The sequence below is a fragment of the Acanthochromis polyacanthus genome, chromosome 23 (genome assembly GCF_021347895.1).
Source record: "Acanthochromis polyacanthus isolate Apoly-LR-REF ecotype Palm Island chromosome 23, KAUST_Apoly_ChrSc, whole genome shotgun sequence".
NCBI classification, from domain to species: domain Eukaryota; kingdom Metazoa; phylum Chordata; class Actinopteri; family Pomacentridae; genus Acanthochromis; species Acanthochromis polyacanthus.
The window spans coordinates 14,881,193-14,904,897 of record NC_067135.1 but is presented as its reverse complement, the minus strand read 5'-3'; the positions used below and the strand labels follow the sequence as shown (position 1 = coordinate 14,904,897).

Here is a 23,705-nt window from a genome sequence, read left to right as displayed (position 1 = left end):
ACATCTGATGCACTGCCAGATTTTTCATGCAAATATGCATGGAAGTAGTTTAACTGCAGACTTTTGCAGACAGTAGAACTGTCAAATACTTTGCATAAATTTAAAAAAAAGGATTTTGTTGTTTTGCCTCTTATGCTCAGCAGATGTTAGCACAAATGGCAGCAACAGTCAGTTACTTGGACAGCTTCAAGTCAGCCACTTCATACACAGAGAGGAAAAGCAAAGTGAGCTCCTCTTTAAGGTTACTCCAGTCTGCAAAACAACACAGAAAATTAATGTTCATTGCAATGGACTATATTCTACTACTATAATAACCTTGTATTAAATAACAATTTGACAATGGTGAACAAGTTACGTGTAGTGATGGACCCTACAGAAAATTAAATCTGCAGGTTTCATTGGCTTTCCAGAGCTTCATAGGGTTTCAGCTCATTGCTTTTCTTTTGCGTCCCCAACGTTTGCTGTTTTGTTCACTCATGTGCCTGTCAGGATCGAACTAGTTTGTGTCAGTTCCTTGTCTGCACCTGGCTTCTCTGATCTGACGTGACAGCGCCAGGCTCAGACTCAGAGTTTTGGGCCGTTTCATCCCTTCAGCCTGTCGGTTATCTGGTCTGGGATCTGTGTCTAAGCTGATGTTCGGCCCAGATTATGTGGTAATGTGAGGGGTTAACAGATCCAGTCTTAGCGTCCCATCGGGGCCATCATGGTGACAGCAAACATGTTTGATATTTATCAGGATCATTACAATTATCATGCTAATACCTGGAGCAGTAGACACTGTTGCCAAGCAACACTAAACATTCAAGCGCTTGAGGCAGACAGATATTAAAATAGATAGTTAAAATGTTACCATCAGATCTTGCTGAAGAAAAGACAAACCCTGCTGAACACATTGTTGCACCACAATCCGTTTTGTTTACAGCTGCGTCACCATGAGATCACATGATGTGGCACAGTGTCCCTGATGGCTCCCTCTGGCAAGACATCATGCAGTGTGTGATGCACCATTATTTTAAAATCTTGTAGTGTGTATGTCTGAGATTGTGTATGTGATGCCATCTGATTTCAAAATCTGCTCGGATTTTTAAACTCCTGTAGTCTGAGCCCAGACTACTATAGTTGTTTTCATAGGTGGCACTTTTTAGAGAAAAAGCGCTAAAAACCCACTGTGCACTACCTTACTGGAAATCAAAGGACAGACAGACACAGTTAGTGATTACTTGGTGAACATAATGGAGTATTTAGTTGCTAAAAAAGACAATTATGTCCTTCATATGTTGGTATTTAAAAAAACACTGACAAAGCTAAAACAGAGTGAATTTTGGATTTACATTGACCTGATCTCCAGAAACATGACTCCAAATGAATTATTTTGTTGCTCCATAACTGCTGGATGTGTAAACAGCTATAAAGTCTCCATGGTCGTATAAGAGGTTATGATGTGCCAAAATTCTGTTCTCAGCTTGTTTTTGCTATAAATCAGTTATTGCAGGTTTAAATTATCTGTTACTAAATTGGGCTAAATCAAAGTAAAATTTATGAAAACAAAATCCTTGGATTTCTGTAGAGTCTTCAGGACTGTGCGGGTGGGATTTCATCATCTTGAAGTGGCAGAGATCAAACAACCCACAACTCATCAAATTTGAATTTAAATATCTCTAAATCCTGACTGATTTATTTAAGTATATTGCAATCGTTGTCAGAAAATTGTGTGATCTTGTAGTATCACATTGCTCGAAGTAAAAGCTCATGGGCAAAACGGGCTTATTAACTCATTTTGTTTGTTTGTTTTATTATAAATTGCTTAAAATCATTAGATTGGTCAACAGAATGATAAAACAGTATCAGCACATTACAGTACATCCAAATGGTAATGAGTTATGCTGCTGCATTGTTACCCAGCCCTCGTTTTTAGTGCTGCTGCCCGTCAGATGTACCGCCACTGAAATGACTGATCATGAAAAAATCCTGAGCCTAAAAAGCGCTTGCCTTCACAGCTGTGTGTCACCGACTGTGGGGAAAAAGCAGCATATTGGGTGTGAAAAACGCGCACATTCTAGTATGACTCGCAGGCGTACCTGTCCATAGAAAACTACATTTTTGTGATGTGTTATCACTGACACAAAGTATACCACCCATCGCTGTCACTGGGCCCCTGGACAGAGGTCACATTCCTGGCATGTGTCACAGGTCAATTCACAAAGAGTAGAAGGTTTGTGTTTGTTGTACTATCTGTAGTGCACTCATTTCCTTTGCGTTTGCGCTGCTTGTGTGTGTGTTCTAGGAAGAGGGTCATTCAGGTTTCATGCCCTGGCTGGCTTAGCTCATAGTAAGGGATACGAGAGGGATCTAGCTGTAAAGCCGGCTTCATTGTCCAGTTGGTGGAATGTACTGGTCCGCTGAGTGTGAGCGTGTGCAGTGTGTGTTGCATACCTGCATATGATAATGCGTGTGTTCGTGTATTGTGTGCATATCACGTCACTGCACATTTTTGTGTTGCCTTCCTTTGTGTGTTTGTGTGACAGTATTGGGAATGGGAGTGTGTTTCTGTTTGCTTTTGTGTGTGAATCGTTTGGATATCGGAGTGTGTGTGTGTAATGTGTGTGGGTGGATGTAAGCCTGCTGTTACCATAATCACCTCTAATGCTGTATCAACAATTTACTTTTCATGACGCTGTTCATTTCAAATCACGCTCTCCAGCTTTATTTCTGCTTAGCATGTACATATATTTGACTCAAAGTAGAAACTGACGCTGCAGATCATCAAAAGCCAAACTTTCTTTTGTCTCAGCCTCGTCTTGAGATTCTGCACATGCCGCTCTAAACATCGAGTGTATGCTTTAAGCTGGAGCTCAGTGAATTTTGCACATATTTTGGTGTTTATGTGCATGACTGTATTTGTCTATTTGCAAGGCTTGGAGGATAACACTGTGTTTGTGCAAAAAAAAAAAAAAAAAAAGTTCTGTATCTCCAGTAGGAACTACACAAAGTTTGATAAATTGTTTCAAGTGCTGCCTCTTGAGTCAGCGTTGGTTGGAGCTGAAGGCTGCAAGTTTGAAAATAAAAAAATATTGTGGGTATGGAGTTACAAAGAAGTGAGTTTACAGGACCAGCCGGCTCCTCATCTCTGCTTGAGGAGAGATGCTGGAGGTTGCTGAAGTCACTACACATTCAAATCCTCAACCCAGTTGTTGGCTGTTTAGTCAGATTGTATTTCTGTAACCTCTGTGAAATCCATGGAACATAAATTAATCATTATCTTTAGTTCTGCTGCACTGATTTCGGTGCTTTTCACTTTTAAATCGTGCTTTGTTAATCCAACTCTAGTGCTAAATTGATCATGGTAATCCCTACCAATTATCAGGTCAGCCTCCTCAGAGTTTTTAAAATGTTTTATTTGAATGATTTCAGTGAGTAAACTTTTCCAGTTGCTCACATAAAACAAAGATCAGAAGAATGTGATATTATGCTGAGATTATTGACCTTTAATTATTACATTTTAAATGTCTTTTTTTTTTTTTTTTTTTTTTTTTTTAGGTTATGTGCGATCTATCATGGGCCGACGACGAAAGCTCCCCAATATTAACTCCACAGACTGGGGCATCCGCATGCAGGCTGAGAGGCAGGCTGTCAACTTTGTTGTCCAGGGTAGGATGACTGACAGTTATGTGTGACAGTAATACATTTTTATACCATATACAAGAGAAGCGGGTAAACCCCTGTGCAATATCACCTAAATGTCAATGATTCAAAATAGTATCATCTCTCAATATTTGCAATATATCTAGGTTTGCAAGTAGAGAACCAATGGACAGTCACAGACACATATTTTATAAAGGCTATATTTAAAATATAGGTCCTGAAGTTGAAGTTTAATTCAGCACTTCCAATGAGGGTTTTAACATCAGTCATCGTAACTCGTGTCTATATGTTTATTAGCTGAAACAAATGAGTTTGTGTACACAGTCGTCCTTCACCATATTGTGGTAGGGTTAGGTTGCTACTTCGTGGGTTTTCGTGATAGACGAGGGACCACTGTTTAATTGTGTGTTATTCTGCAAAAGCATTTCATTTCATTGTCAAGTGAGCACCACAGTGTTGCTAACAAATCACCGCCTTACCTACAGACCAGGCTGTTTGTGTTAAAACAGATGTGTGTGTTTTATTTGTGTGTACAGGTTCTGCTGCTGATCTCTGTAAGATGGCCATGATCCGAATTTTCAACCTGGTGTCCTCTTCCAGCTCGCTCTCTGCCAGGTATCACCTCTGATCATGGCACTGCTTACCAAAGATGCACTTATTACAACTGTCTTGAAGCATTCTGCATACCATATTATGCCTGACACCGTTTAAATGACTCCCACCATCCAAGGAGCCACAGTAAAAACTTACCCCGACTCCTCGCTGTATGTTTTTCCAAACCTACACGGGCAAAACATGGTCATGCGATGTATTTAGGACATGAAGTGAGTGAGTGTTTCATGCCTGAACACATAAACAACATTAGTGGTTAACCAGCTAACTGAATTTGTTGAGATAAGGGGTGCTTCCAAATGAGTGCTGCTGTCTGACACCACACATTCAGCTAGGATAAACACACTCCAAGCAAGAGCCAGAATATACCGGCATTAGATGGGTGTTAGGAAATCAGGGTGCAAAGTAAATGGAAACATTTGGTTTGTCGGTGAAGGTAAAACAAGTGCTGCATTATTATTAGTAGCTGTAATAGTAGCATAGCAGAGTAAAGTGTTTATGTGTGTATGTGACTGTAGGCTGATTGCCCAGCTTCATGATGAGCTTCTGTATGAAGTGGAGGACTCACATTTGGAACAGTTTGCAGGTAAACTAATCACATCCGGTATCAGTTATCAAATATTTTAGTTGTATCAAAGACATTGCAATGTTTTGTACCCGTGATGACAATTTACAGTTTAATGAAAATCATACATATAAAACTTGAAATCACAGTATAAGAGGACCTTATATTATGGCCTGTGGTGTCTGGTATGATTGTTTCTATTCATATCTACACGTGTGTGTGTGTGTGTGTGTGTGTGTGTGTGTGTGTGTGTGTGTGTGTGTGTGTGTGTGTGTGTGTGTGTGTGTGTGTGTGTGTGTGTGTGTGTGTGTGTGTGTGTGTGTGTGTGTGTGTGTGTGCAGCTCTAGTGAAAAGCACCATGGAGAACCTTCAGCACATCGACCACCTAGGAGTCCATCTTAAAGTGAGTACAGTGACTGTAACCTGCAGTTTAAATCATTCATTAGAGTAGCGTCAGTTTGTATAGCGTTGAAGGTTTCACATCAATCATGGATGCAAAATTGTCGATTTTGCTGTTGCCATGGGAGTGAAGGTAATGAACATGTACACAATAAGAACCAGCTGGTATCACGGTGAATGGAAAGAGCAGAAACATGGACCAATTGTAGTCATTAATTTAACTTTCAAATTCAAGTATTGCTGTAAAAACGCTACATTTTTAAGTACAGTGCTCTTAGCTCTCTCTTTCAAGCAATCAGGATTTTTGTTTTTTACACATTTTCTGTATTTGTATCTGCTGTTGATAATTCTCGTGACACCAAAAATAAGAGCATTTGTGATATGCAATCAGCCTCAGTTTTGTGGCTGTTTTTGTGCTCGACAGGGAAGAAAATCAATGAAGGTCACTGTTAACAGCATGTACATGTGTGCCGACACACTGACACCTTATCCCTTTCCTGTGTGTGTGTGTGTGTGTGTGTGTGTGTGTGTGTGTGTGTGTGTGTGTGTGTGTGTGTGTGTGTGTGTGTGTGTGTGTGTGTGTGTGTGTGTGTGTGTTTCCAAGGTCCCCCTAAAGGTGGCGGTCTCCAGTGGCAAGTCTTGGGGATCCATGTCTGAGCTTAACATCCCTCCCATCTTTCCTTCTGCCTGAGTCTGTTCTCCTCCCTCCCTTTCATCACGTCTACCACCATTCCTACGTGTTAAATCTTCTTTTACCATTAGACATCTCCTTCTTCTCCCTTCATCACGGTGTGTTCTCATCTCCCTGCCCTCTCTGGGTTTCTTGTTCCATTTCTCTTTCTCATAGTCTCTCTGTTTCACTAAGTCTGTCTCTCCCTCTCTCTCCTCACTTGTCCTGCATCCACATCGCTATGGAAACCAGGCAGCTGCAGCTCCCAGTCCTTGCTTTCACTCCATCCGTATCCGGGGGCAACGGCAGGAGCCACAGACTGGATTGCACCAGTTCTTTTTTTTTCTCTCTTACTTTCTCCATCCTGCAAAAAAAAAAAAAAAAAAAAAAGATTCCTTGTCCACCTCCTCTCCTCCTCCGTTTTCACACTATCTTGTTACGACCGACAATGTTTTCTCTGGCTTCTTGCCAAGGTGAAGCTACATGTTTGAGCACGGCTTCATGTTTATTGGTTCATAAAATTGGTTGTTCGAACAGTTTTTAAAAAAAGGAACATTTGAATTTCTGTGTAACTGAATTTAAATGTACTGTTTTACTGAAAGCTTCCTTGTATTTATCATTTCTACACCTTGTTCATGCTGTACAGAGCATGCTTCATTTTTACATTGTTGGAGTTCATGTTCTTACAGAGGTGTGCAGAAATTCAAGTAGCATAATAATCTGGAATTTCCTGTGACCCTTTATGGTCTATGAATAATTTAACAAAGAAATTCTTGTGGGAAAAGCGTGTAGGAGAATATAGGAAGTCTGTTTTAATGCCACGAAGCCTTGGTATTTTCAGAGAAGCTTCTTTCTAATAAACTTCACCTTGTGCTGGTTTTCATCCACATGACTCAAAGCGAATGATCTAATTTTGTTCAACCGTGAGCATCGAGCTACTCACACTCTCTCCATCTCATCTTTTTTTTTTTCTGCTCACTTGGCTCTAGCCCACTCGCCCCTTTGTCTTGTTTGTGCCTCTGTCTCACACACACACTCACACATTCCACAAATGCGCACATCCACACACACCCACACATTCTGTCCATGCAGCCCCCGTAAATGCACTCGCACACATTCACCGGCTTCCAGGCACACTGACCGAGTTTCCTTGTCTCTGGCAGCCACAGCGAGACACTTTTTGCCCCTTTTTTATTTTGTTCTGCAATTAAGACTCTTTAAATCTACAAAATGGGTCTGGCAGAACCGTACACCCTGTGACATTTCAAACAAAGCCTTACCCCATCACACATTTTAAATGTCACCTCAAGTTGGCTGCTAATTATAGCCACTTTTTAGGTCTAGACAAAGGTAGAATGTGGAATATCGAGCAGATCCACCAACAGTCGTGTCTTATCATGTACTTAAATTCCTGTAGTTTCCTTCCTTTTTCAGTGGAATGTGTCTTCCCTTTCCCACTGGCAGGAATGTGCTCTCTGTTTTCTGATGTGAGAGAAGCTGTTCCCACCAGGTCAGTATGAGCAGTTCAGAGCCAGAGCAACGGACAGTGTTATGGAAATCTGCCCCCCTATTCTTTCATTGTTCTGTGGTGTAAGGGTGCAAGGCCTTCCCCCCATTGCGAGGGAAGAGGGAGAGTTGTATGTGCAAATTCTAGAGGGCATTCTCGGAGTAGAGGTGTTGAAGCAGCATGTACATAAAGCAAATACTGAGTAAACTGTACATCAGTGCATTTTAGTTTCCTAAATCATAGGATGTGACTTTTAATGTCCTGTTTTGCAAATGCAGTAAGAAAAACATCCGCTATATTCCTTCGAAGTTAATATATTTTTCAAAAGGTGAATGAGGTTATGAGTATGTTCACCTGACTGAGTGATGCCTTCCCTTTATGACCTGTTCCATTAACAGGAGCCGAGGACTGAGCCCCTCCGAAGACTCCAGTTGTCAAGGGCAACATCACGAGCTTCCCCCAACTGCCCCGAGATGTGTAAGTAGACCCTGCAGTTGTATCCTCTTGGCTGTGACTACTGACACTTTATATCTCTTCATATCTGATATTTATCTCAAATTATTCCCGGTGTGCCTCATTTCTGTTCTCCTCTCTGTTCTCTTGAGCAGCATGAAAAAAACAGTGTACAGTTGCAACGTATAAAAGCTTAATGCATCATCATTTTAATTGATACAATATATGTACATCCATGTTTCAATCATCGTCATAATGCAAGAAATCCCATCTTTACATCTATACAGTGTTCCATTTGTTGTCAGTATAAAAGAAAGGGTTAATAATCACAATAATAATAGTATTCCCGGTGTGGTAATGCAACGGTCTTCCAAAGGAATGGTAGAAAGGGAACGGAAAGCTCGCAGACCCCAATAAAAACCAGGTTGCCACTACAGTCTCACTGAGTTCGAGGCAGACCGATTGAACCAGCAGTGCCTGTACTATGTTACAGTGTCTCTTTCTCTGACATTCTTCTTCTTCTGAAGCTCCGTGGGAATCACTAAATCTGCTAAATCACCACACTGTACTTGACCTACATGAGTCATTTCCCACAGCATCACATGTCTATGATTTTGACCCTGCTTTCCTCGATTTTCTCTGCATCCCTTTCTGTAACCTCTCTGACCTAGTGGGCCCCAGGCGCTATTTGCTCATTGCTCACTTTCCATTCCTCGAATTCCAAATTCCTCCCCAAAGCTGAAGCACCCCTTCTTCCCTTTCAGGTTCCCTTCCCCTCGGGTACAAAGTTCCCTTAGTTGCATTTGAGCTCCCTTCCCCCTAAGTTCATCTCGTCCATCTATCCATCATTTCCTCCAACCATTCCTCGACCATGGCCGGCTGGTTGACCAGCCTGCCTCCCCACAGTGTAGCTGCATATCAGTCCCCTGCTGTGCTTTGTGCGGGTTGGTTTCCTGGCAACAGACAACAGCCATGACAGGGCTCCAGGGCAGAGAGAGCCCATTGCATTGCAGCAGCTTGCTATAGCTAGATAGCTCAGTCCACAACCACTAATATTCGTGGCCATGGCTTGACTGTGCTATAAACTAACAGAGCTGCTGCTGTTGCAGTGTTTTGACTCTCTCTGACAACCTGAGAGTTCAAGCAGACAGGCAGGACAAGAAAGGCTGTGTCTGAGCCCGTTAGTGTTGGACACCAGGACTAAGATGGCGTGCACTGTTGCCTCTGAAAGTCTCTGCCATTACTCCACATGGGATTGTTGTGAGGTAGTACAGATGAAGACACCTGCACTACTGTAGCATCTCTTTAATAATGCTGTAGATATTTTTAAAATATATTTCTTATATATTTTAAATGCACAGTTGCAGTTACAAAAGGAGTAAAAATGACCCCCAGATGCTATTTACAGTAAAATATATTTTACAACTTTACAGTTACTAGTAGATTCAAAAACAGACTTTGAATCTCACTTGTAAGAAACGTCAACATGGTTGAGAGTTGTGATTTAGGCAGCTGCAGCATGCTTTTAGTTGATTTCAATCATACTGACTTGTAGGTTGAAGGGAACTTGCAGTGCATGTCTTTGTGGTTAGACAAAAGCTCCGTTAAGAGATCTACAGCAGAGAGCACATTCAGAGCGTGGCTACACCATCTTTTTCCTGTCTGCTTGAACTGCTCATTCTCTAGCATCCATTATCCCTCTCTTGTCATTTCCTTTTGACATCTGTACAAATATGCAGAAGTACACCTGTGTACCTCAACTTCGAGTTTTTAAAAAACACACCTTTGACACCTCTTTGTAAAGAAAAATACAAAAAAACCAAACATTTTACAATCAAACACCCCTTCAGGCTTCAATATAGTGAGTGGTAATGTTACAATGCCAATCCTGTGGTGGCATCACTGCCACTAATTGGTACAGTAAAAGGGATATCATATCAATGCAGCATTTCATGTTTTTAATAAAATCATTGTAGATAGCATGTCATTATTTTGTTGTTTAGTTTGTTCGTATTTATTGCTTGATTAGATGGCACGTGGGCAGGATTTTTCCAAATAATAACAGGTGAATATAGGATTGTGTTGAACAAAATATAGCCATGTAAGGAATAAAAATGCAGCAGTTACTGTCACCTTTGGCAAATTTCCACCTCCAAAAATAGCCGTGGGTTGAAGTATGAATCATACATTATGGTATGCTTATGATACATACAGTCAACAATGCAGGAAAAAGAGAAACTTTATCCATATTCTTCATAGGAAATGTAAAAAATAAAATCAAAACTACCTGTACTGTAATAGCAAAACAAGACACAATTGTGCTACAAGTGCTTATGTGTTCTTGGCACCTGTGGCCTCAGTCCAGAGTGAGTCCTTCTGTATTTGCCACAGTGGAGCAAAATCTTCACCAGAGGTAGAGAGAGAGAGGGAGTCCATTCTGTGGAGCTCTGTTGCTGCAGACCTCTTCCAACCAACACCCCCCCCTTTTTTAACTGCCAATGTGGCACATTCCTCCCTCGCCCCTCGCCCTCCTCGTTAGGTGGAACATTCCAGGCGACAACCATTTTCTGAGACAAAAAAAAATATGAACTCCATCAGGATTGGTCAAAACCAGCAATGATGACAGGTTTGCAGTAAATAATACATTAGCAATAGGTAGAGATACAGCTATTTACAATCGCACAAAATATCTAACATCTAATGTAGTGGTTTAGTCTCTTAATGAAAGAAGCAATAGCTGCTTTAACCCTTGTTTCACTGTCCTTCTCATTCACAAAGTAAAAAGCAACCAGAAATATTTAAAACAGAAATTGTTGGCAGTTTACATTCATGCTTGTGAGTGTTTGCCCTCAAGGCTGTTGAGCAAGGACGCACACCATCAGCGTAACCCAACATACCCACAGAATCTGTACATTTGTGCATTTTTGACTCCTTCACTCCTTTGCCATTAGGTAAACTGAATGAAAATTGATCATGACAAGTACTGATGTTTTTACTGTCTGGTTATTAAAATGGCCAGAACTTAATGTGGCCACTTGGTTTGAAAAAAAAAAACTGCTGAAGTTGAAGCTTTGGCTTCAACAGCCTCAGCTTGTGCCTCTGGTTCAGCCATCAGATGATCGTTTTTTGGGTTCTAAAGCAAAACTAAACTAAAGAGCCTTCTCCAGCAAGAGAGGTATTTATGCAGCATACCTTCTCAAACCTCAACCAATAGGAAAGCACACTCGCACTCAAACAAATCACAGAAAACCAAATGGAAAAAGGGTGAGATTGTTTCTGGATTGTACATCAGCAGAACGTTTCAGAGGAATGGTCTGTAACTAAATGTACACTCTGGTAGATGTTGCATACAGTTTAATCACTACATTCTAACATTAAGTATGCAATACCAGTTTTTAACGGAGGTGAGACTTCACAGAGCATAGCATTCACATGGAGTAGAAAACAGACATTGCTCAGACTAGAAATAAATGCATTATAGTCAGTGCACTTCATCTTTACATTTTAAAATCACCCTTCAACTACCTTAAGCCATGCAGTCCACAAGATATTTGAGCTCCAGCGTTTGATTCCAGTGCATAAGGCCTTGGCAAAGGCATTTTGAATGATATCACCTTTGTTCAGAATATGTACCAGTATGAATAATAATTTCTCCCGAAATACACGAAGGAGCTTTTTAAATTTCATCAGGCAAAAACTGAGATTGGCAGCAGCAGAAATGGCTCAGAATTGACAGACTTCACATTCTTCCACAAGTCCTCGACCACAGTTTTTTGTTGTTTTTTGTATTTTTTTTGTTCGTATGCTTTTTCTACAATCCACCTCAAGAGAGCCCGCCTCTTATGTTCAACCTCCACCGAGTTTTAGAAGGAAGGGGTTGAGTCATTCAACAAAGGCCTGAACACACTAGCAGGGATAACCAATGTAAGATTTTAGACGCTTAAAATTAGTCTCTGCCGTGGTGATTCTGTGAATAAATCTGAATTCTTAGCACCACTGACATTTCACAACTGTTTTTTTAACATTTTACTGGAGAAACAGATGGTATGGTCTGATTCTGGTGACTGCATTTTGTTTCCTAATGTCCTATGAATCTTTGCAGGGAGTTTATATGTAACTGTATGAAAGTCAGTGGTGGCTGTTGTTCCAGAAATATCACAAAATACAATCTGGTCCTCTTTTGACTCTCCAGCAACAACCAAGTTCAAAGCAGATGCATCAAGGTGGTGTGAGGCATCCTCCACATGTTGGCCCAATGAAAGCATCTGAAAACAGCACTGTTTGTTGCTTTCAGTGCTTTTGTGCCTTGTGTTTTCTTTGTAGAATTTCAAAGGGGAATCTTGGATTGGCTCTGGTTAAAATGCTAAAAGCCTATCAGTAGCTAAACCTCCTCTGGAAATGTCTCAGTTCACATGGCTTAAACACAGGGAGTGAAGAGGAAGAAGCCTTAGTAGATTTGACCGTGACATAAACAGACCTATCAGTGGCTAGCTAAGCTCACCTTATGTCCATCATGGGAATCATATACGCACATTCTGAAATATATAATAGTGTGGGTAACTATAATCCAAAATGATATGCAAAAAGAAAGCAGGTGTATACTGTATCTTTTTAGGTATTTGGAGGTTCAGGAAACACAGCTATTACCTGTGTCACCTGGAGCACAGCCCAAACATTTCACTCTTGCTTCCTTTATCTGCATGAACTAGACAAACAAAATATTTCACTTGGTTCTTGTATAGGGCCACATGATTTTGCAATGTGAACTGCATGAGAATAATTGTTTTGTTTTGCATTGTTTATTGAATGCCCATTGGAAATCTTAGTCCTGCAAAGAACTGGGAACCTTATCACAAGCTGTTCTACAGGAAGAAGAGCTATGAGGCTTCCAGTCATACGCCTTCATTCTCACCGTGATTAGAGAAGGAAACTAACTTCTTTGTCCTCCAGCCAGTCATAGACAAATCTGTAATTCAGCAAGGCTTTTAGAATTGGAGACAATTCAAAACAATGGTTGGCTACCTCGTAAAGATTTTTGAGCGTTGGCTTGTGGCTGGTATAAATTTCACACTCTTGTCTTGATTACATAGAAGTAAGCTCATTTTAAATAAACCATTATAAAAAATTCCAAGTCTACGGTTCCGCTGTATGCCATGTGCTAGGAGTTTCTCCCCTAAAAGTTATATTTGCATTCAAAGACACATTTCATGCAAATGGTACAATTGTTCTTTTTTTTCCAAACAAAGAAACACACATTTCTTTTATATGTTTGTATTAAAAAGAAGCTTATTTTCTTTATATATATTTATATTTATATATATTCATATATATATAGTATATATATATCAGGGTTTTTTTCTACACTTTTCCAGGGCAGGCACCGTACACACACTGGGTACAGAGGCATGCCACACTTGCATTGCTTTTTGCATTCTACAGTTGGTTGGCTGGCAGGCATAATGTCATCCAGGCAGTGCTTCGGTTGGTGAGTGTATCCTATGTCTGCACCAACGCTAACACACACACACACGCACACACACATTTTCTCTCTCACTATCTCTGCATCACACACATACATCCATACGTCATGTGCATGCTGGCACCAGTCTGTCCCGTAGCTGCAGAGGCAGCGTCACACTGCCTAGATGACATCAGAGGTGAGGGGCGGGGTCGAGGGTTGGTCCAACAAGCTTCAAATGGAATAATAAAAGCAGTGCAACAAGGCTCTGTGGCACATGCAGAGATGGGCAGGGAATGGGTGGGAGCTTGGAGAGGACAGGTCAGAGGTCAGCGGGTCAGCGGAGGGTATGCAGGGTTCAAATGGAAGGTGTATGGTCTAGCCCAGGGTTGCAGACAGATTCATGAATGGGAGGTAGAGGGGAGTTTGAGGGGGGAGGAGGAAGAAAAGCAAGGCAGGGAGGGTCAGTGCTAACTTTGTGACAATTACGCTTGTTTTTTTTTTGTTTTTTTTCCTTTTTTGTCTTATGTGCTTTTTTTGGTTACGTTTTGTTTTATATTGAACTTTTTACAAATGGTTTGATGACTCAACTTAGGCTCAGAGTAGTGGATGGCTGACTCTACTGCTGGTTGTATGGTTGGAGGATGGAGATGGAGAGAGGTGTTATGAGAGAAACTCTGACCTTAGCTACATGAGTTTTCAGCTGTATACACAATATAAATACATGGAGGAGGGGTAATACTAATGCCAATATATTGGTTAAAATTAGTATTTGCTATTTGTGCTCAGTCATGTACTGTAGGTTTGCAAGTATTGCTAGTAGTCATGTCTTACCCAAGTTGTTCCCTAATAACCTGGATTAAGTATATGGAGTGTAGACTGCAGCTACTTTGTAATTGTCGTAGTTTTGACTGTAAAATTTGCATATTTAAATGTGGTAATTTCTTTAAAGTTATAAAATTACTAATTATCAGTTAAACACCGAACATATTCAAAATGTTAGAATTGATCTCGATTCAATCAGTAAACAGTTTATAAGTACACATACAAAGTAGTTAATGTTTAGTTAGATAATACTTGACTCAGCAAGAAAGGTTCATGACACACTGTTGAGGCTTGATCTAATGCGAGATTACAGCCTCATCAACACGCATACACACACACACATACAGTCCAATACTCTCAACAATCACACAAACATACACAGACAAGCTCTGACATGCAGCTATATCATATCTTGGGATCTGTCAGTGTGACACCGCAGCGAGAAAACTCCACCCTCCTGTCACCGCAACCAATCAGAGACCCTCTCCACAGCTCCAGTGAGAAAAAGAGTGATAAATTTGATGTCGAAAAAATAGAAAGGAGGGAGAGATCCAGCCAAACAATCAGTGAGGAGAGTGAAGAGGAAGGTGTGTGAGGAAGATGCACTGTGTTGATTCACGTCCATTTAGGATGCAGGATACACGGCGCATATTCCGGTAGCCATCCTGTCCTTCTCTCTCACTGTGGGGGTCAGTAACACTCTCTCGCTGTGCTTCAATATGGTGTCTTGAGAGACTGGCTAAAAGCCACATTACTTGGGTTGTGTGTGTAAACATGCTCAATCCTCAATGCACACACACAATTTACCATTGCAAGACTCTTTCTAATAGAGAGCGTTTACCAGAATCTCACTATTTTGTGTGTTTCCCCCTTGAGGAAGCTATATCTGCCCCTCCCAACCCATCCATTGCTCTGTCTTCCCCCAGTGAAAACAGCATGCACATGTCTCTACTGTGTCTAAACCCTCACTTTGATTTTGCTGTGGGAAAATTGTAGGAGGGAAGGGAGGGCTTGAGGTGTTGGGGGAGGGTAAAGGAGGGGAGTTGTGGAATAATAATGAGGGGAGTTTTGATCTGAGTCACATGATCTTGAAACCAAAGAGGCTGGGGAGGGTGCCCAGTTGGGGTGCCAGTAAGATGTCTTCTAAAAATGACAAATTTTTTTTTCTCCCACAATGGAAAGGGAGGGGGAAAGATACAAAAAAAGAGAATAATAAAAGAAACAAACTCTTATTTAAAATGTAAAAGAATAATACAAAAACAACAGCAACAAAAGCATAATAGTAATAAAAACGTTAGTGACTTGAAGATGAAATAGTAGAAGTGTTAAGTAGTACTCAAAGTTATCTCTAATGACACAAAATAAATAAAAGCTGTCAGAGGAGAGGATGCAGTCGGGGCTCTCAGGTGACTGAGGGCCGTTGGTCTCTCTCTCTGTCCCTCTCTTTCTCCATCTCCCCCTCTCCATCTCTCTCCCTCTCCCTGTCACCTCTCACTCCTCGCGAAGCTGCAGGCGGTAGCGGCTATAGCGGATCTGGAAGAAGAGCCTCTCCAGCGGCGAGCGGCTCATCCCGGGTAGCCTGTAGTCCTCGCTCTGGCCCGTTCTGCGGAAGCCCAGTGACTCGTACAGCTTGTGGGCAGCCAACTTGACAGCCGTCGTGCCGAGGACCACGGCAGCGTAGTTGTTGCGCACGGCGAACTCCAGGACACGGCGGCCCAGTGCCTTTGCGATGCCCTTGCCCCGGTAGCGGGAGTCCACCGACATGCGCCGCAGCTCGACCGTGTTGTCATCCTCACGGCCCTGCGCCGCCACGATGCCCACCACATGTCCGTCAAGAACTGCCACCCAGAAACAGGAGCCTGTCAGAAGAAAAAGGGGGGGGAAAATTGATCAAATTAGGTCTAATGCAATGGCTGAACATACAGATAAACTCTTGAAGGAATAGCTCAACATTTTGAGAAATACTGTAGACAGATTTGAAGTTACTGATGTCCTCTAGACAGTTAGCATAGCTAAGCTGAAAGACTGGCCAACCCTGTCCATCTTAAAGCTCATCTCTGTTTATCAAAGCAACATATTTACCTTTTCTCCCCCGTTAAGCTGCTTTAAAATGGCTTAAGTGAAACTCTACACTGTCACTTCCTCTGAAATGTTTGGCTCTATGTAGTCCCACATCTCTTTCCACCCACCGATCCTTCTTAGCTGCAGCTTGAGCACACCAGTTCACCTACAACTCTGCTCAAACGAAGAAATCTACTCTATGCTACATGACAGAAATTTGACACATTTAAAAAGAAAACGGATTCTGAGGAAGAATAAGGATATGGAAAAATCCAACCATGAAAGCTGACAGGATCGTTTCCTTAGGTTTGTCTCATATGAAACCGCAGAAGTCTGAATTTGTGTTTTTGAAAATCTCATTTTTATACAAGCATATAAAAATCAATACCTATACTTCATGAAAGAGGACTCAACCTTTTATCTACCTAAAAGCAAATGAAAGAATTAGCGTACTGCTCAAAATGTTAAGCTACTCCTTTAAGATATGAAAGTGACGAACAGGGTCTTCCAGTGCACAGTTTTGAAGTTTCATCACTGTGTTTTTTAGTCTTTTTGAGATCAATGACTTCTGTGGAGTCCCTCACACTGTGAAGCCTTTGAACATATTTGAAGTGTGTCACAATATTGAATCTTGATATTTTCCGCGGTGACAAAGTCACAACTGGAGAGAATCATAATGGAACACAAAACAGACAGGGCTTACTTCACAACATATACTTCAGAATTGTCCTAAAAAAACTGATAAGACTGATGGAAACAAAAATTGGATGGACAGAAGGTGGTTGGATGATGGTGTTTGGCCACAAATCAAGTTGAACGTCCTGTGCTTCCATTAGCTGCATTTTGCATCATGCTGTGATGGCTTAAATGCTCTGAGTGGAGAGGCATACGTAATAGAGAATAAAAGAAAGGACGCAGGGAGTAGATGACTGAGCAGGGCAGAGACCAGTGACTGACTGGTGCTTAATGGCATTAGCTACTCAGTAAGACTCTGCTGATTAAAAGTGCGGGCATGACAGAGCAGTTACTTAGGGCTCACAGTTTAGTGAGGCAGAAGCAGTTAAAGGCAAGTTTTGGGGGGATTAAGGAAAGAAATATGGAAAGAAATCTTCCAATTTTAGACCGTCATGATGCAGGAATTGAATGTTATTTTGCTGAAACCCCTGTTTTGCCTCATAAAAACAGCACAGGGAGAATTGAAGCATTGTCATTTCACAGCTTGTACTGTATCAAGAGAGTCAATCAGATGCTGGTGACAGACAGACAAAAGACGAATACATACAGACAGAGAAACAAGGTTAGAGTAATGTAGATAAAATGTCAGCAGACAATGCTCCTCCACCAGAGAACCACTAAGAGCCTGAATATCAACACGCTTTATATCGATCTTTTTCCAAGCTGCAGATTGTAAGTTGTTTGTTTTGATACAGAGTGACTAGACTTGTGAGTTATTTTTCTTTTTGCCCTTGAATAACTTGAAATATACTTGAAATTAGAAGGGCAAAACTATGTGAGTGAGACCAACGGAGGATCTTCTTTTGAATTTAACATTTTCTCTGTGTCACTGGCTTTTGACATCAGTTGAAATGTTTCTTTAAAGTTTATCATCAGAGCTAGAAAATTGCTCTCTACAGGGAACCACACATCTAAAAGAAACTTAAACGCGGATCACTAGTTCACAGAACACAGCACAGAGGAAAATGTCACAAGGAACTAACGTTATGGGTCATCATACTTATTTTCTCTGGAATTATTCCTCCTTGAGTCTTAATCAGTTGATTTTTAAAACCAACATGCAGTCCAGGTGCGTGTCCTTGCTCAACTTTCTTTACCAATCATAATCTTTCAAAGAAAAAGGCCCTCTAAATCTCCTTTTTTTATTATATAATCATGTTCAAATAGCCTTTCCATTAACATCAGCAACATGTGTTGGCTGTGCTTACTTGATTTTGTACTAAAATGCCATCTGTTTGTTATAGATTAAGTAAATCTGACTATTCCGTGACTGGCAGGAGCTGACCTGCAAACAGTAAAAATCTGTGTCCGTCTGCCGTGAGCTCCGAATCCAAATTCTCTTTCTCTCGCTCTCTGTCCTGACTCTCACTTTCCCTGCCTTTTCACATAACTTCTCCTTTATTTTCTGCTGAATCTCTCACTCTCACACGCACAAACAGGCAGTGATACTGACATCGTGCTCCTGCTGGAGTCCCACGTGTTAGCAGGGATTTGATGCCCCTGCAGGCCTGTGTTAAGCTGATCCAGAGGCTTCTGTTACTGAATCAAACAACCGTGATACGTAAGTTGCCGCTGCAGCCGGCGATCCCAAGCACTCCCCGCTCTCCAAGTGTGCAACTAGTGTTTCACTAATCTGTTAGGGGAGTTGCAATGTGGAATTAGAAGCTAGAAGATTCCTCCTTTCCTGAAGGGCTAAAACGCTCCCACCTGAACAGTCTGAATTAAAAACAATTACACATAAGAGCATCGGTAGACATTGATGGTTGAAACTTTTCACTCAAGAAGTGTCTGCCATTGAAGAAATGTGGGTCAGATGACTGCAATTTACCGTTAATATAATTTCTAGATAAAAGTCCATCAACCGTAAAAAAGTCAATCACACTATTGTTTCTCGCTGCTGCTTGGGGCCACCAAAATGTGACGTTGATTATGTCTCGCTTGGATGGATGATTGTCAAAGTGTACTCACAAATACTGCGGAATCATGTTTTATTATGGGCAGATGTCAAAGCTGCGGTGTCAACTCCTGTATCATTCTGCTGGTATTATTATGCATGTGTGTGTGTTTACATGTGTCTGAGAGAGGGGACGCACACACACACTTCCATAAAGCCCTCCTGACCATCTGTCTGAACTGAGACACTGCCAGGAATGAGGACAGCACAGGAAAGCATGCACGCCAACCACCACTCTCCCTATCCACTCATCAGACTCAGCTCAAAAGATCACTCAGATCACATGGGACAATGAGCTAAACTGAAAAACAAAAATCTCCCTGTAATTTTACATCTGTCCTTTCCCCCCTCCCCTCCGTCTGTGCTTTTCTTGTGAAAGCTAAGATGGGTGTATTGACCTCTAAGCTTTGTGACACCGCGGCTCAGGGAACTTTACATCTGCTGCATTTGACTATTCTGCTGTTAAGCCGCATGCATTTAGTGACCTGTCATTATTTCTGTTGGGAGCCTGCAGATAATAAGATAGGATACTGAGAAAAGGCAAAAAGGACAAAGAAAAAGTTATGGAGGAGAAGAGTTTTAGACTGTTGTGAGAGTGTTTGTATGACACAACAAAAATGTGCTCATGCAGGTGATACATGTTCTGCTTAATTTGTGTGTCTAGGGTTTTCTTATCAGAGGTTAAAATTTCAAAACTAGAATAATATGAGGTGATTAGGGGAAAACAGTCTCTTAACTAAAGGGTCGACCACTGTGTTTTTTTTCAGGTCCCAGAGCAGTGATTAGTTATTAAGGACACTGGCAAACTAATATTTGGAAGCTTACACATCTGCAGCAATATATTACATTTTGGTGTCAAAATATATAGTAGTTTAAACTCCAATACACACTTGAGTTTGATACAAATTAATAGGACATTTAAACATTTATCCCTCAGTGTTGGTAAGCTGGAGAGATGGCTGTATTAGAGGCAAAGTAGCACATTTTAATATACATTTATTTTATCTGGATTCTGTGCAAAAGAGAAAAAAAGCAAGTGAAAAATTTTGAACATCGGACTTGATAATTGGTTAACCCCTCCTTTTAGCTGCGTAATTGAGGTTGACTGTATTCATGGTTTCCAGAGGATGAACCCTCATTGCTTTTGCATCCCCTTACTTTTGTTACATGTTGTAGAAATGACTGAAATGTGTCTGTCAAATGGCTAAATCATTCAGTTATCGATTGGTCATTGCAGCTGTAGACATTAGAGAAGATTCAGACTCTCCCGTGGTGTCTCAACTACGTGAGATGTGTTTGTTGGAAGTTAAATTGTAATTACAGTAATCTTTGGTGCACATATTTTGGTATTCATTATTATTTCTACTATCCTATGTTTTGCAGGTTAGTTGTTAAGAACTTTGACCTGCATTTGACTAGTTTAAAGTGTGCCATGTAAGGGACTGATTGATTACTGCAGATACCAGTTCATAAGGTGGATCTGCTTCTTTCTTGATGTCTCTACAAGATTGACCGGGTGGAGGGAATCCGTAAAGGGACATGTCTTCTGAGCAAAGCATTAAGCTCTGTGTCACTCAGCTGCTTAAGAGTAAAGCTCACCACAGTAGTAACACAGTGCACTGCCTATGTTTTGATGTGTCACTAGAAAGTGGCATGAATGAGCTTACTGACTCGAGGAAAAAAAGAGTTAGAGAAATAGAGGAAAGAGAGACCGAAAAGAAGAAATCATTCATCTGAGTGAGCAGAGGAGGAGGAAGGCATCTGTGTTAACATGAACAGTGATGAGCCTGAAAAGATCCATTATTGCTGCCGGGGGCATAGGAACGCAAAGAGGGGGAGGGAGGACAGAGAATCTGCCATTATTACAGAGGGGGAGGGGACCTGAAGAATACAGATGATCTCAAGACAAGAAATAAATCATGCTGCGAGTGAGAGTGAGAGAGAGCGAGGTAGAGCTCTGAGCTCTGGAAATCATTTGTGCTGATTCCCATACAAGCGAAAATCTCATTACGGTTTTCTTAATGCAACAGATCTAATTTCATTCGCCGCTTCAGAAAGGTATTAATATGCCTCCATGCATGTGTGTGGGAGTGTTAAATACTGTCTGATGCTGTGATATGAACCCTGTATGGATCAAAAACAAAAAAAAAAATGCGCACATACTCAAACACTGGCACACACAGGAGCGCAAGAACGGGAATAGTTTTTATGGTGTCTAACAAGATTATTCTCCTTTCCTTCAGATGAAACCTAGAGGGCTAATTCAGTTGATAAGCGTTCAGTCTAGACGCCACCTCGCTGAGCTGTAGTTCACTTCTCTGTGAAACAAACACTCTGTGGGTGGAAGCCCTGATGAAAGCTCATTACTGACTTGACTTTGTGTATTCTTGTTAATTGTTCGGTGTTCTAATGATCGAACAGAAAATTCATTGCTATTTTTGCGTTTCTTCTCAGAAAGTTTCATTGTAGTGGAGACCATTAAGTCAATCTAAGCACCGGTGATTCATGTTTTAGGAGTGACTCTGAACGTGTTGCGTCACTGCATGATTAATCTGACCCTGCAAGGCATTAAATGGCGCGAACACATTTCTGCTGCCACTGAAATGTCAAACTGGTGTCCATGCGGTGCTTTATTAGAGTGTGTTAAAGCAATTTTTACTTTCAGTCAATCAGTCGTGACCACAGCTTTGTCAGTTTCTTTGCTACAAAGTTGCATATGTTGTTAAATTGGACCAATAAGCGCACTAACAATTACAAAAATTACCTTTTTCATTGTACTAAATCATATAATTTTGTCGTTTTTTAAACGGCTACCAAAAATCTGCTGCTTACGTTGATGAACTTGTATATCTTTCCATTTTAATATTAAAGAAAGTAGTTGTTTTTTTTTTTAGAAAGTAGTTTTTTGTTTTTTTTAGAGTCCCGCGGTCTTCTACAACACACACAACCTCCTTAATGCACACACAGCCACACCCTGCTCCTCAGAGTGCATGCTGGGAATATGGATTAGCCTGTCACATATAGCCCACACATCAGCAGTTTCTTCTTCCGCCACGGGCAAATGAGGGTGAGAGGAGGTGACCGTCACAGGACACACTTTAAAGATGTGTGCACAAAGATGCATTAAATACATTAAAAAATGTACTGACGCCAAGAAAGACAAAATAAGTCTTCACCAACCACCTAAGTAAAGCTTAAAACTGAGCTCACACACGCCTTCCCCGTTAAATTTGCATTCGTTTTAAGGAGCTCTTTATGTGTTCGTTGGTTTCACTGTCTTCCTGCAGTCTATGCATGTTTGTTTGGGTACATACCCCATTTTAAACACATGCTACTCTTTACTGTGTCTAATGCATTGCTCACATGACTGCTGTTTCTGCAGCCTAAGCTCTCTCTCTCCTTCATTCCCAGGGTCAAAAGGCATCAGGGTGGGCTCTACACCCAGCTGCAAAATGTGACTCTAACCTATTACATCCAGACCAGCATATAATGTTCTGCTATAAGTCATTACCAAGCTCTTCAAACTGCAGAAATCACTTTTAATCATTTGTGCGCACAGCTCATCACTTGCTTGTCAATACCAGGCTGTTCTGTAGTGGCAAATCCTCGTGGTTAGTCTCCAGAGAGTCAAGATAGCGAAAAAATGCACAATTCAGCAACTAATGAAGCTGCTGTTGAGACGTCATCGAGTCTCTCCAATGAGTGCCCTTGTTCAGCATTGATTTCAGCAGAATGTGAAACAAAGGCTGAAGGTAAGGAGACTGCAATGCATTATTAATGATGGGCAGCACTTAATCAAAGCCATGAATAGACAAGATGCGCACGTTCATGTACTTGCGGTGTACAGCAGAAATAATGGACACGTTGTCTATATGTCTATAGTTTTTCAGTGTATGCAGTCAGACAGTGATGCAATTTAAGCCTCGTCGCAAGCATTTCCACATGAGTTTGAAGGCCGATAATGTAAATTAGATGTCAGGGAATGGACATGTTTTCTGCGTGGAACAAAAGTAAGATGTTTTGACGGTATTTGTAATGTAGCCTCATTCCACTGTAACTTGTTCGCAGTTAATTATGTGGTGACTAATTGATTCGTTTTTTTTTTTAAAATTATATCATGGTTTAGAAGTTTTTATATAAAACCAAGAAAAGCAGCAAATCCTGGTACGCTTTTTTCTAAAATTCTGACTTAAATGATCAGTTTATCCACTTAATTATTAGAACATTAACCTGAAAGTTGCTATTTTGTTCTCTATCAACACTAATTAAGTCTCTACTTTACCTAATTTGGTTGATATTAGTTTCCTTAAACTGTTTCCTGCAGCTAACAAAAGAACAACTGAATACTAAATTGTATTTTTCTGTGTTTTTTGAAGAGAACCTGAAGGCTGCTTCCTTTGTTGGGAGGAAGCTTGGCTTCCTGTGTGCCAGGATGATGGATAACCCGGTAGGCCGCAGCAGCGCCTCCTCTGCACCTTCAGCGCAGATGAAATATCGAGAGGAAGAGGAGGAGGAGGAGGAGGAGGAGGAGGAGGAGCGACACAGGTGGGAGAGAGAAAAGGACTGTGGCTTAAATTGCAACAAGAGGGAGGGATAGAAGTGTGGAGCGAAGAAAGAGGCACGCTTTATTAATCTGAAATGCTTCAGCTGACAAGTCAGAAATATCCCCAGGAGATCCTTTTGTCTATCTGCAAACCCGCAAGCTCTTGATTTTCGCCGTATTAAATATATTGTATTCCAGTACACCCCTCCCTCAGATGCCCCCATTTTCTATCTAGCACTCACCTCCTTCCCTCCCTTCTCATATTATCCCTTTCTCTCTCT

The 23,705-nt window shown here is 41.1% G+C and overlaps 2 protein-coding genes across 2 annotated transcripts in view; one reads left to right on the top strand and one right to left on the bottom strand.

The window, feature by feature from the left end:
* poln (polymerase (DNA directed) nu) overlaps positions 1 to 8,166 on the top strand; it is a 52,508-nt gene extending 44,342 nt beyond the window's left edge. The window contains exons 15-19 of the mRNA XM_051943620.1: positions 3,538 to 3,648; positions 4,179 to 4,257; positions 4,773 to 4,840; positions 5,161 to 5,222; positions 5,823 to 8,166. Coding sequence (XP_051799580.1) covers positions 3,538 to 3,648; positions 4,179 to 4,257; positions 4,773 to 4,840; positions 5,161 to 5,222; positions 5,823 to 5,909 — 407 coding nt within the window. The 3' untranslated portion in view covers positions 5,910 to 8,166. The remainder of the gene's footprint in view (positions 1 to 3,537; positions 3,649 to 4,178; positions 4,258 to 4,772; positions 4,841 to 5,160; positions 5,223 to 5,822) is intronic.
* The window catches only part of nat8l (N-acetyltransferase 8-like), a 22,857-nt gene continuing 7,186 nt past the window's right edge, over positions 8,035 to 23,705 (bottom strand). Inside the window, exon 3 of the mRNA XM_022200759.2 lies at positions 8,035 to 15,990. Within this exon, the coding sequence (XP_022056451.1) occupies positions 15,623 to 15,990 (368 nt within the window). The 3' untranslated portion in view covers positions 8,035 to 15,622. The remainder of the gene's footprint in view (positions 15,991 to 23,705) is intronic.